The sequence below is a fragment of the Cheilinus undulatus genome, linkage group 13, assembly GCF_018320785.1.
Source record: "Cheilinus undulatus linkage group 13, ASM1832078v1, whole genome shotgun sequence".
NCBI classification, from domain to species: domain Eukaryota; kingdom Metazoa; phylum Chordata; class Actinopteri; order Labriformes; family Labridae; genus Cheilinus; species Cheilinus undulatus.
The window spans coordinates 38413686-38427585 of record NC_054877.1 but is presented as its reverse complement, the minus strand read 5'-3'; the positions used below and the strand labels follow the sequence as shown (position 1 = coordinate 38427585).

Below are 13900 nucleotides of genomic sequence, written 5' to 3'. Positions count from 1 at the left end.
GAGGTAAAAAAATTAACATAAAGCATCAGATATTGGTTAAGAGAGGAAAAAATGTGCAAAGAGGGGCAAAAATGGGATTAAGAGACTAAAAGAAAGTGGCAAAAATGGACACTAAAGGTAAAAAACTGGTTACAGATTGTAAAAATGGGCAGAATGGAAACAACATGAGCAAAAAAAGTGTCAAAATATGGTAAAAATTGGATATAAGATGTAAAAATGGACAGAAAGGGGCATAAATTGGTCAAAAGTGGCAAAATGAGCAAAAGATGGCAAAATGGAAGAAAGTGCCAAAAAGAAGTGGCACAAAAGGGATTAAAGAGAAAAAAAACCAGTGGAAAAATAGAGTCAAAATTGAGGGAAAATGTCAAAAGTGGCAACAATGGCATAACTAGATGTAAAAACAAATGACGGGAATGGGCAAAAAATTGGTCAAAAGTGGCAAAAATTGGGGTAAAAAGTGGTAAAAATGTCATACGAATAAGTTATTTCAACTGCAGAACCCTTGTTTGGTACACTTTCCAGGTCAGAAATGAGGAAACTGTTTTCCAGGACACTAGCACCAATGCTAATGATCCAACATATATTTAGTGGGCATATGCCACCCAGGGGCAGCATTAATCATTTTTCATTATCAGTAAAGCCAGCCGGTAAATTAACTCTTGCCAAAGCTGATGGGAGAGGAGAAAAAACAAGAGAAAAGCTTTCATTGCTGTTCTGTAATCTTTATTTTGTAAGAAAAAATGTTGTCCAGTCCTGATAAAACGGTACATGCAGTTACACATTGTGTGATATTTCCTTGAAATACAGCACACGGCTATTCTCAATTAATAATAGGGACTCTTCTGAGGAAAGCAGGGGACATTCTTTTGTAATGTAGCAACAAGGAATGCTGGTGAGAAGCACTCTGAAAATGAGGTTATAGATGCTGCCAGCGCTAAAGCACTGGCTGTTGACACAGGATCTGGAAGTAAAGACAACTGTGTGGGATTTTGGAGACTGACCAGTATTTTATCCAATCAGTATTCTTACAGGGACCAATGTTACGCCATACATTTGGGCTAAAAATAGATTTTAAAACCTACTGAATATTAGATTCCAGAAATGAATTCTTGATGAGCTTTTGGCGGGCTACATTTGACTCATACTAAGGGGGCCCTGTATGGAGACCAACAAAGTTACATGAAGAACCCATCTGCGCAAACCAATGAGGGGCTTCACTGCAAACTGTGGACTGAATTAGCAGTGACTGTCCCATTAAAGCTCCATGCAGAAGCTGGCTGCCATGTAAAGATAGCATTCAGAAGTTCAGTTCAGGATAAGGAAACATGATTGGCAGAATGATGTTATAACCAGTAAGATGTCCACTATCTTTTGAGTTAAACATTCACAGATATTGTTTACTTAAACCTGTGGTGCAGAGCTATTCAGACCTCCACACCGGGAGATCACAGGCTAACATGGCTGATTTTGGTGAGATCCTGGAGCATGTTGGAGAATTTGGATTATTCCAGCAGCTTCTTCTGCTTGCAATTTGCTTTCCAAATTTTATTCAGTCTTTCATTTTTGCAAGTTTTGTTTTTGTGGAGTTCAATCCAAATCGACACTGTAACACAGACTGGATCCTTCAGGCGGACTCCACATTGAGCCCAAAGGAGCAACTGAACCTGACTCTGCCCCGAGAGGAGGATGGGAGCTTTAGCAGGTGTCAGATGTTCACACCTATTGGCTGGAACATTAGTGCCATCAGGGAGTACGGACTCAATGAGACCACAGGGTGCCAGGATGGATGGATTTACCTCAACAACCTGTTTGACAGCACCATTGTCACTGATGTGAGTAAGGAGGTTTGAATCAGCGGTCATTAATGTTGCACTTGCATGAAATATTTCATCAAACATTTTTGTCCCATCAGTTTGATCTAGTTTGTGACCAGGCCAATTTGGTGGAAGTGATCCAGGCAGTGTTCATGGCTGGTCTTCTCATTGGTTCGCTCATATTTGGACCTTTGGCTGAATCGTAAGTGAATACAGTGCTGTAGAGAATACTCTCTTTTTTTCCTGTGATGCACAGTGTTGGATAGTGTTACTTTTTTAAAGTAACTTGTTATGTTACTGCTTACAAAAGTAGCACATTAGAGTGCTTTACCAAAAACATCTAATTTATCATGTCAGTTGTTAAATTCCTGCCACGTCTGCCGGTAAATCTGTCAACTCCACTGTCATTCTACAGCCTCTATGGCTTTTAGTCTTTCCTTCTGACACAAAAATAATAGACATGATAACATTTACAGTTCTTTAATGTGCCAACAATATGACAACTGAACTGGGCAGGGTCACAGTATTAGACACAGGCTGTGCGTAATACTGCATGCCTCATTGAAACAGCTGCACAGCCATTTCAATGAAAACAGTACAACATACTAAATATTTCCAAGTGTAGTCGTTATTGTACTGTTCGGCCAAAAATTCAATATAATGGGAAGTCTTATTAAGAGTTACAGAGATCACTTGATTGCAGTGATGCTAGTAAGTAAGGAGAAGCATCAGATTTGTCTTGGCCAGTTTCATTAGTTTGTTTTTAAATGATTCTGTTGAACCACAATTCAAAAGGAATGTCTGATTTTCATTGGTTTATTTTCAGAAATGTTTTATTTATTATTACTTTTGTCAGTTTCCAGTTATTTCAGTTACCATTGTGGGGTTTTCTTTCTTTAATAGAATGGTACCAACAATTTTGGCCACGTGTGTGTCTAATTTATTTTTCTATTCTTACTTGTACTTTTATATTTACATTTTTACATAAAAAAATTGGCCACTTTAACCCAATTTTTGGGTCATAAACATAACCCAACTGACGGGGACAAGCCCGTAGCCCAACCCCGCTGAGTTGAGACAGGGATCGATTGCTTCTCCCTGGTTTACTCAGTCTCTTTTGATGCTGAAGTTGAATTGTTTGCTATTGAATTTTTTGACACTGAATTTTTTTTTTTTTTTTTTCTTTGTTTCAAGGAATTTTTTTTAAGATTTATATTTTGGTATTTTTGTGCCTTTATTAGATAGAGGAGGACAGTGGATAGAGTCGGAAGCAGGGTCAAGAGTGGGGGAGTGACATGCGGTGAAGGGCCTCAGGCCGGATTCGAACCCTTGCCATCCGTGTACATGGGGAGCGCCTTTAACCACTAGGCCGCCCGCTCCCCGAGAAAGATGGAATTTTTTAACACTATTTTTTTTCAATGTTGAATTTTTAAAAAACTGAATTTTTTGAGACATTGTTTTTTTTTACACTGAATTTATTTTCGCATTGGATAAAAATTCAGTGGCAAAAAAATAAATAAAATCGGTGCTAATTTGATGGTTTTTCAAATTCAAAATCCAATTTTGATGCTAAAAAAATGCAGTTTTAGAAATTCAAATTCAAACTCAGATGGCACTGATTTACTTCCATATGTTTACTTCGGACCTGCTACCTACCGGCACCTGACTACCTGGGCTGATTTAGCTTGGAAACGATGCAGGAAGTTGCCTTTGCCCTGACTGCAAGTTGAACAAAGAAAGTTAGAAAATGGACGTGACTGAGCACCAAAACCTGGCTGTGTGCCTTTCCTTCAGTGATACTGAGGCGCAGCGGATCATCTCCCAACAGTCCCTTTTTGAAGATATGCCCTCATTGACTCTGGATGATACCAGATCTAAGATGCTTTATTTGGAGAAAAAGGACTCGCGCCTTAAGTGGTACGGGATCGTGCTTTCCGAGTACTGGCCCAACAAACAGATTCCCAGAAGACTGCGATCAATAAAAAACCCACGCTGGGGAATCAAGATCCAGAATTTTTAAAAAAAACGGAAAATAAAAACGTGGGAACAGACCCTGAACAAGTGCTCTTTAGACATGACTTTACTTATCATTGAACAAACGAAACAAGAAGCTTTGAAAATTAAAATTGAGATACAAGAACCGAGAAGTGTGCTTATGAACTCTATGGAAACACCCGACTTCAGTAAGATGGAATCTGGTTTTAAAAAAGAGTTATCAAGCTTTAAAGATGAACTTAAGGCATATTAAAGAAAAGAGGTTTGAACGGGACGCAGAGGACTACAGGAAGGGAGCCGTTACAACTGCACATCCACGTGGACACCTATGCAGCGTCAGAGGGCACGCGCACAGCGGGACGACGTCGGAACCGAGGTCATCACGGACAACGTCGGGAGCTGTTGCTGACCAGTGAGGAGGAGACTACTGAGCACGGGCGAACAAGTGCATCCTCCGCAGATGATCATTTTTAGGCGGTCACGGCCAGCAAAGAAGAAAACCAGAAGGGGGAAGAGGAGACATCAGAGTCACCAGGAGGATGAAAACACGGAGCCTGAACACTCGGTAATTAATATCTCTGATCACACTCTGACTACACCTCAACTTAATGTTTTAAGTCGTGGACTCTCATTTGTCCCCACCAACAGAGTAAATGCATTTAAGCTCAAAGTTAACTCTTATAAATTTCCAGACAGTTACACTTAAGACATTTCCTTCATTCTAAGGTGAATGTGACGTCAGAAGTAAACACAGACTCCCTTAATAAGTTCAAGAAAAAAATCCACATTCATGCCTCCTGGTTCTGTTAACCCCACACTAACCACATTCAGTAAACTGATGGAAAAGGACATTGAAAAAGGCAGCTAAAACAAAAATAAGACTAGAAATCAAAATAGCAAGGAAAGCAATTAATGAATTGCAGAGCAATTCTAAAATTATTGTAAAACCTGCCGATAAAGGAGGAGCTACAGTCGTACAAAACACAAAAGACTATGTTACTGAAGCCCTCGTAATTAAGAAATATGACTTTCTACAGGATGTTGCCACAGAACCCAGTGGAAACATACATGAGAGAAAGGGATGACATTTTGAATAATGCTTTGGAGAAGAAATGGATAACAAACAGTCAGTATGAATTATTGAAAGTTGAACATCCCATCATTCCTGTCTTCTACTTACTGCCTAAGATACATAAAAACCTGGTTAATCAGGCAGACCGATTGTGGCAAGCAATAACTCCTTGTCTGAACCTCTGAGCCAGTTTGTGGATCATTTCACTAAAGACATTTTAAAAACACAACCTTCATATGTGGCAGACACAAGAGTTGTTTTAAAACTGGTTTCTGACATCATTATGCCTGATAACTCTCTTTTGGTATCTTGATGTGGAGAGCCTGTACACTAATATTCCTCATGATAGAGGACTGGAAGCCATGCAGTACTACCTTGAATCTAAGCAAGATGAAGTCTCAGTGGAATTACTTATGTCCCTCACTAAGTTTATCCTTAAGTCTAACTATTTCATGTTTGATAATAAGTATTACCTGCAATCTCAAGGCACAAGCATGGGGTCCCCATTTGTACGAAATTATGCAAATTTGTCTATGGGGTTGAGGGAGAATCAGTATATCTTCAACAACAATCCCTTTGCTTCCAATATTCTGTTTTTTAAAAGGTACATTGCTGGTATTTTTATGGGGTTAAAAGGCTCTGAAGATGAACTTAAAAAGTTCAGTGACTACATAAACAACACCTATCCCAGCTTACATTTCACAATGGAGTATAGCCCTGAAAAAATTACATTCCTAGACCTTCTGATAACTGTGAATCCGGATAGAAAATTACAGACATCTATCTATCAAAAGGAAACAGACAGAAATACCATCTTGCACGCTACAAGTTTTCACTCCCACCATGTGGTCAAAAATATTCCATACAGTCAGTTTGTGAGACTAAGGAGAATATGAAGTAATGATGAAGACTATGAAGCTAAGGCCAAAGAAATGTCTCAACGTTTCATTCAAAGGGGCTATGATCAGACACCTATTGTCCAATCTATGGAAAATGCAGAGGAAAGATATGGAGGCATTACTGCATTGCTCCACTAAGCATAAAGAAAATAGAACTACCTTTGTATCTGAGTACTCTCCAGCATCTAAGCAAGTCAAACAAATTATAAACAAACATTGGAAAGTCTTAGAATGTGACCCCAGCTTAAGCCACATAGCATCCTCTAAGCCTCGTTTCTGCTTTAAGAGAGGGAGAAATCATTGAGATATCGTTGTCACCTCTATGTTTAAAGAACTTACACAAACCAATTGGCTTTCTGAACAGGTGTACGGTAACTATACATGTGGCAGATGTGCACACTGTTCTAACACACTCAATACCAAAGCTTTCTGCCATCCTCATTCAGGAAAGAATTATGACATAAAACAATTTATTAACTGCCTCACCACCCATGTTATCTATACTTTAAAATGTCCTTGTGGTATGATGTATATAGGCCAAACTAAATGCAATCTCAGCTTGAGAACTGCCGAACATAAGGCTGCCATCAGAAATAGTAACATGAATCGTTGCAAGGCATTACAAGGAGAAAAATCATGGGTCAGCCTCAACCCTGAAATTTATTGGTATTGAAAGAGTGATACCCAAACCTAGAGATGGCAGTTTGATTAACCAACTCTTAAGATCTTTTTGGATCTATGAACTGAATACCATTGAACCATATGGCCTCAATGAAGCACAAGATTTGAGCTGTTTTTTAATGAGATGTAGATACTTATTATTTATCTTTTCTTCCCTACAGGTGATACAGACCCATGGGAAGGATGAAACAGGTCCCTAACCCCCCCCGTAATTTCCCCTCCCTAAGCAGTGAGAGGGACAGCTGCTTCATTTTAATTTTATTAACAAACTTCTTCCAGCAGGCCAGGTTGAGAAGGTTATAGATCCTGAGCGTTAATATGAACTAATATATATATTTTTTGTAAACTGGATCAATTAAGTCTTGCATTTCTTGTTATGGAGTTACACCTTTGATATTTGTACAGCACTTATTTTGTTTGTTTCTTTATTCTTGTAACTCTGTTGTACTATATATTCCATGTTTGTTGTTTAACTAAATGATTTGGTTGATTATTGGTCATGTGACCATCTGTATTAAACACACCTGTGTATGCCCGTTTGATTATGATGGGCGAACCTGAAGAAGCTACAGGCGAAACGCGTTGTTTGCTAATAAACAGTAAAGTCTATTTCAGTGTGTGGCGGATCATTTCTTTTTGTTTACTTGGGACCTGCTACCAACTGGCACCTGACTACCTGGGCTGTGCATGGGAATCTCCGTTTAAGATTTAGGTTATTTATAACTCCTCAGTTTTAAAAGTGTACCTCATGTTTGATTAACACTTTTCAAAGCTGATGCTTTGAGGCTCTTGGTGCATGAGACCCCAGGCAAATGCCTATCTTTGTCTCTTCCTGAAGTCACCTGATAGCAATAAGCAAATGATGTTCGCACTTGTTGCATAAATATTACAGTGACCTTAACAGCCAGTGTTAGCTCTTTTAACAGTCCATGTTAACAATAACAAATCTGTTTTAAGTCTAATGTTGTTCTTCTCTTTCTGTTGCAGGTTAGGTCGCAAACGAGCAAATCAAATCCCAGCAGTGTTCATGTTTTTTTTTGTCGTAGCAGTGGCCTTTAGCCCAAATTACTACCTTTACTTAGCCTTTCAGTTCTTGGTGGGAGTTGGAGCTGGAGGTTATAAAATCAACTGTATTATATTGAGTAAGTATTTCATACACAGACATTTAAACACATTTAAAGACCCTGTAAAGTGAAATCCAAAGTTTTTGTCTTAACACTCTAGATATGTTGGAATATGGTTGCTGTAAACATGTGAAAACACAGAGATCTACATGTTGCTGATCATTGGATTTAGACTGTTAGAAAGTTTTTCACCTCTTTCCTGGCTTGGTTTCATGTGGGCAGGACCAATATGTGGGCTCATGATGTCACCAGCCCACAGTGGGAATGATCCCGCCCCTCTAACACTACAATATAAAATCACAGAGCAGGTCATCTCAGAACAGTCTGTTGTTAGCTGATGTTACTGCCTTTATTGAAAGTTAACAGTCAGTTAAATGTCGTTTTTCTGTTCATTGTGAGGTAAATTTGCCAAATCTATCAACCACAGTGGTCTAAGATAAGATAATATAGGATAACACAAGACAAGATAATAAAATATAAGATAGGACACTATAAAATAAGGTTATATAAGATAATATAAGACAAGACAAGATAGAATATAAGACAAGAGAAGACAAGACAGAACTTCATTAAACCCAAATAAAACTGGTAGTCCATGTCCTTTCTTTTTGCAAAATCAGCTACTTAAAATCTTTCTTCTCAAACATGATACACTCTGTTTCAAATGCCTTTATTTCCAGTTCACAAACCAGCAAAGAGCAAGATGGGACAAAGAAAATGCCCCCAATGACATTAAAACTGATAGTTCTGTCACAGTCCCAGTACTACTACTGTGGTGGTGTGTGTGTGATAATATTTCCAATCATTCAAGCTATTTTTTGGTGAAAGTAAGTCGATATTGATTGTTTATTCCAGCCACTGAGTGGATCGGTGCGTCCAAACGTTCATGGGGAGCGTGTGTGACTCAGTTATTCGGTGCAGTGGGTCACTGTGTCCTCGCTGGTGTGATCTACTTCGTCAGAGACTGGAGAGTCGCTCAGCTCATCACAGTAGCTCCACTCATACTGATTGGTATCTACATATGGTCTGTATCAACCCATTTTTGACTGCTCTTTATAGTTGGTTTTGTAGGTTACTGAAAATTTCATTTGTCTCTCAGGTTTATTCCAGAGTCAGCTCGATGGTTGTTGAACAGAGGAAAGACAGAGGAGGCCAAACAGCTGATCTTAAAGGCAGCAGCCATTAACAAACGCACTGTTCCAGACCATGTGCTAGAGAAGGTATTATAATTTTATTTATTTTAGGTATTATTTATTTTATTTTACAAAGAAAACCCCCAAAATCCTACAGAAAGAACTCTGTGAAAAAAATAATAGCACGTCATCTTTTCTCTGTTAATATTTATGTTGCAGATTGACATAAAAGAAGCTGAAAACGAAGCAGGCATTAAAGGTTTATTCAAATCCCCGGTGCTGGTTAAATACTTTTTCATCATAGCACTGGCATGGTGAGTTCAAATTTCCAGGAACTCTTTTTGTTTTGGTTTAGAATAGAGCAATTAAATGTATGTAGTTTTAAGTGAGCATAAAGTGAGGCATGTTCCACTTTTTCAGCAAGTCTGGTTCCAGAAATAAAGTTCCCCATTCAAACTCACCATGGGCATTCCAAAAACCAAGCCCAAAAAGCAACATTTGAAAATGGGGGAAAAGGGCAATGGTACAAGACTGGATATATTTTTTCCTGATCCAGCCAGCATGTCCATTTGGGCCCCATATGGCTTATATGCGGGCTAAAATATGGGCCCAATGTGGGCTTGTCTGCAGGTTCAAATGTGGCCCCAGCTGTGACTGCCCATATGGACTTCAGTAGGCTCTACCGGTGATCTCTAAAGACGGGGCCTATGTGGGTTGATCCTACTTGAAGTCAACATGGGCATTCACGGGTGGGGCCACCTGTGGACAAGCCCACATAGGACTCATATTGCAGTGTGCATTTAACCCATATGGGGCCCACATGGACATAAAACGACACATCCCACAATCCTTTGCAATTCCTTTTATATCTTGATTCTTAGCAAACCATTTGCGGTGGGTTATGGAAGTGTGCATGGAAAAAAAAAACAAATGTCAAAAAGTCAACTATTAGCTTCGATTTTAAAGGACATTTCTTCCCTTTTCCTTAAAAACATCTGCTTTTGATTGAAACATTTTCATAATCTTGCATCATTAAGGAGGTGGTGGTGTGTCCTAAGGCTGGGCCAGTTGAGAGCCACTGCTTTAGCTCAAATTAAAAAAGTATTTTCTCAGTAAAAACACACATTTATGTCTTCAACAGGAGCACAGGTATATGCTCATAGCTTATGGCAAGTTTACCTTGAATGGTTATGACATTATGAAACCTGCTATGGAGAACATGAATGGGACTGTTACTTGTGGAACCACACTACTGAGCTCTGTTCAAAAGCTGTTCTGAATGTTCATAAGAGTTACACTATATGGACCAAAGCATCCAGAAGCCAGACCTTTACATCAACAGGGACTGTAATGAATTCAAATATGTGTACTTTAATATGGAGTTTCCCCCCCTGTTGCAGCTCTAACAGCCTCCACTCTTCTTGGAAGGCTTTCCACAAGATTTTGAAATGATTATTTGGGAATATACGCCCGTTCATTCTGTAAAGCATTTATGAGGTCAGGCACTGATGTTGGTTCTGAAGGCCTGGTTCACAGTTTCTGTTCCAGTTAATCCCAAAGGTGCTCGATTGGGTTGAGGTCAGAGCTCTCTAAGGACCAGTCAAGTTCCTCCAGTAGTTTATTTCTGATGTTTGTTCTTCTTTCTGTGCTGCAGGTTTGCTACGACCCTGGCTGTATTCTGTCTCTACTTCAATATGGCAAACTTAGGCTTGAACATCTTCCTCACTCAGTTCTTGTTTGGAGCGATTGAAATACCAGCTCACACACTGAACATGTGGCTGCTGGAGATTTTCGGAAGAAAAAAACTATTCATAGCTACGATTCTGCTTGGGGGAATTGCTTGTATTCTCATCTTAGCCGTTCCTCAGGGTAAACCTTATCAAATGTTAGCAAAATTCAAAATAATCTCCCTTTTTTCATGCATATTGTATATAAAATGTGTGTATTATGTCTCTCCAGGACAAGACATTGCTGTTACATCCTTAGCCGTCATAGCACGTTTTCTCCTGATGTGGGGGACTACCATATGCAACGTTTACATCCAAGAGCTGTTTCCAACATCTGTAAGGTAGGTGTTCACAGAGTATATTTATGCAGATTGCAAGATCTTTCAGGAAATTAATCTGCAGCTGTGTCTGTAACCCAGATGTTTCTTACAAAATTCAGTTTTTTGACCTAAATGTGTTTGACTTCCTCCTTTAGACAAACAGCCACAGGTTTGGGAGCCATAGCAGCGAGAGTGGGAGGAATTCTGGCTCCACTGGTGAACATGTTGGCTGTCTATAATCCAGTCATACCAACCATAATCTTCAGCAGCACTGCGATCGTTAGCGGCGCTCTCGGTTTCCTGCTGCCTGAGACCAGAAGAAAAGATCTCCCAGAGACAGCTGATGAAGCTAAAAACAAGAGGTGACTATATATGTCCATTTGATTATTACTCCTTTAATATTTTTTACTCCTTTAATATGTGATTTATTTTTTATTTTACAGAAATGAGACTTCAACCAACACCTACACATGTTCAACTAAGCTGTAGATCTATGTTTAAAATGCACTTCTAAACAGAGAAACCAAACAAAGTAGCAGAAGAGGTTGGAAACAGAGTCACGTACGCACATATATTTTTAAATCATCTGTTTTGTCCTTCAAGTTGCAACATAGTTAAGCAACTGCAGGGCAGCAGCTGGAAGCTACAAACCTTACTGTCACTTTTCTTTCCCAGTGATGGAATAGACACGTGCATCTCAAAAAATCAGACTATCATGATAAAGGTCTTTTTTCCAATGATTTAATTCAAGAAGTGAAATTTCCACATATTCTAGATTCATCATTACAAAGTGAAATATTTCAAGACTTTTTTGTATCAGTGTTGATGATTGTGGTTTAAAGCTCACAAAAATCAAAAATACACTTTCTCAAAATATTAGAATATCACAAAACATCAGTCCGAAACAGGATTTATAATACAGAAATGTTGACCTTCTTGAAACTTGTCCTCATTCATGCACTCAGTCACTGGTCTGGCCCCTTTTGCACAAATTACTGCATCTATGAGACATTGCACTGAGGCAATCAGTCCGTGGCACTGCTGGGTTGTTACGAAGCCCAGGTTGCTCTGATAGCAGCTTTCAGCTCATCTGTATTGTTGAGTCTGGTGTCTCTCATCTTCCTCTTGACAACACCCCAGATATTTTTAAAAGGGTTCGGGTAATCATCAAGATTACAACAATAAAAAGTCTTGGAATGATTCAGTTTGTTTGAGATTAATCTAGAATTCATAAAATGTAACTTTTGAAGTAAATCACAGCGAAAAAATGAACTTTTACATGATATTCTAATATTTTTGGATGCACCTGTGAGTCTACCACTGTCCTTGGAGATGTCTTATTTCACTTTGAAAACTCACAGACAGCTCAGTGGAGAATTAAAATGTATCTGCACTTGTTATATCAAACATTCTCTTTTTAAATTGTTACTTTTAGATAATTTGACATTTTTCTATCTGTTGTAGTTCTGTTTTTTCCATGGTTACGCTAATGTAACTTTTTATCTACTAAATATTCCTTATTTAAAATGCATATATATATATATAAGTATTTTTTATCCTATTAGGAAGTTCAGTATCCTTTAAACAGTACAAATTTCAAAGTAAAAGCATAACAAAAAAAGGGTTTCTTTAGATTATCTCTTAGCTTTGTTGTTAACCTTATCTGGTTTAAGGTTAAACTCAATAAAAAATTCCTCCTTAAGGATCACTGGACATCAGAAAGTCATTTTGTACATGCACTCCTGCATGTTTCTTGATGTTTACAGTGTAAAACATTGTATTTCACAGAAGCATAAGTACTTTGAAGCTGTCTGTAGCGATTATATTTGTAATAACTCTAAAAGGAATGATCATAAAGTACATCTATTTGCATTTGTTTGCATCCAGAATCAACCACTTGGCAATAATTGCTTCACATTGTTAACATAAACTTGAAAAACGTGTTTTTTCCAGATCTGATTTCTCATTTAAAGTAAGTCGCACCTTGTACATTAATATGGCACATTTGTTATGATGTAAAATGATAAAATCAGATGTACACATTTGTTTAATTTGCTTCATTCACTCTTTTTGTAAGTAACATTTGTTGTTGTATATGCCAGGAAAGAATAAAACTTTACTTTGAAGAGTCCTTGTGACTCCATATCGAATCAATCTCTAAAGAAATTAACAATATATGTAATTGTGTAATATTTGCTTCAGTGCTAGTGGCTGCTTTCAGTGCCTCAGTGGCATTTAATACTGCAGTTATTAAAGAAAGGAGATTGATTTTGTAGTAAAGAGAAAACGTCATTCTGTAGTGTTGGACCAGTTTAATCTGATTCGATTATTATTATAAGGTCAGATAATTCTTTTTTTCAAGGTGAGAGCAATTGTTAGCCAGAAAATAAAAAATAAATAAAACTTTTATACTAGATAGAAATAGGTGAAGCTATAGAATATTGCAAAAAAAAAAAAAACAGAAAAACACAAGCCCCTGTTCACAAGCATGTTCTTACTGTGTCTCAGTCATAAAATCTCATAATTCCGTGGTTTAAAGGACGTGTCTACTAGGACGAAACAGAATTTTCTTTGACGAGGCAGGATCAAGTCCCACTGTAAACAAACAGATTTATCTTATTGAGCACTTTATTTTATGGCATCAGAAAAATAGCTCTGTCAATGGTTGCATACTTGTAGGATGAACTCCAAGAAGAGATTATGTGACAGCATTTTATATGTTTAATTGCAGAGATTGAAACAGCAAGTGGTTGGTGGAAACACGGGTTAGTGCTGTTGCCTCACAGCCACTTCCCGGTCAGGGCCTTTCTGTGCAGAGTTTGCATGTTATCCTCGTGCATGCGTGGGTTCTCTCTGGGTACTCCTGCTTCCTCCCACCACCAAAAACATGCTCATTAGGTTAATTGAGCACTGTAAATGGGCCCTAGGTGTGAATGTGAGCATGCCTGGTTGTCTGTCTCCATATGTCAGCCCTGCGATTGACTGGCGATCAGTCCAGGGTGTACCCCACCTCTCGCCCAGTGACAGCTGGGATAGGTTCCCCCCGCAACCCTGAACAGGATAAGCGGTATAGAAAATGGATGGGATGGGATGAAACAGTGAGAGGATGTGCCAATGCTTCAGTCCTTCAGTTGA

The 13900-nt window shown here is 38.5% G+C and overlaps 1 protein-coding gene across 1 annotated transcript; it reads left to right on the top strand.

Annotated features, from left to right (window-relative positions):
- Window positions 1–1445: 1445 nt before the first annotated feature.
- Window positions 1446–13208, top strand: LOC121519625 (solute carrier family 22 member 13-like). Its single transcript, XM_041802408.1, has 10 exons — window positions 1446–1832; window positions 1913–2016; window positions 7449–7603; window positions 8441–8609; window positions 8685–8805; window positions 8938–9032; window positions 10373–10587; window positions 10678–10786; window positions 10921–11127; window positions 11209–13208. Exons 1-10 carry the CDS (start codon window positions 1458–1460, stop codon window positions 11252–11254), a joined length of 1596 nt encoding a protein of 531 aa, XP_041658342.1. The 5' UTR covers window positions 1446–1457; the 3' UTR covers window positions 11255–13208.
- Window positions 13209–13900: the final 692 nt, after the last annotated feature.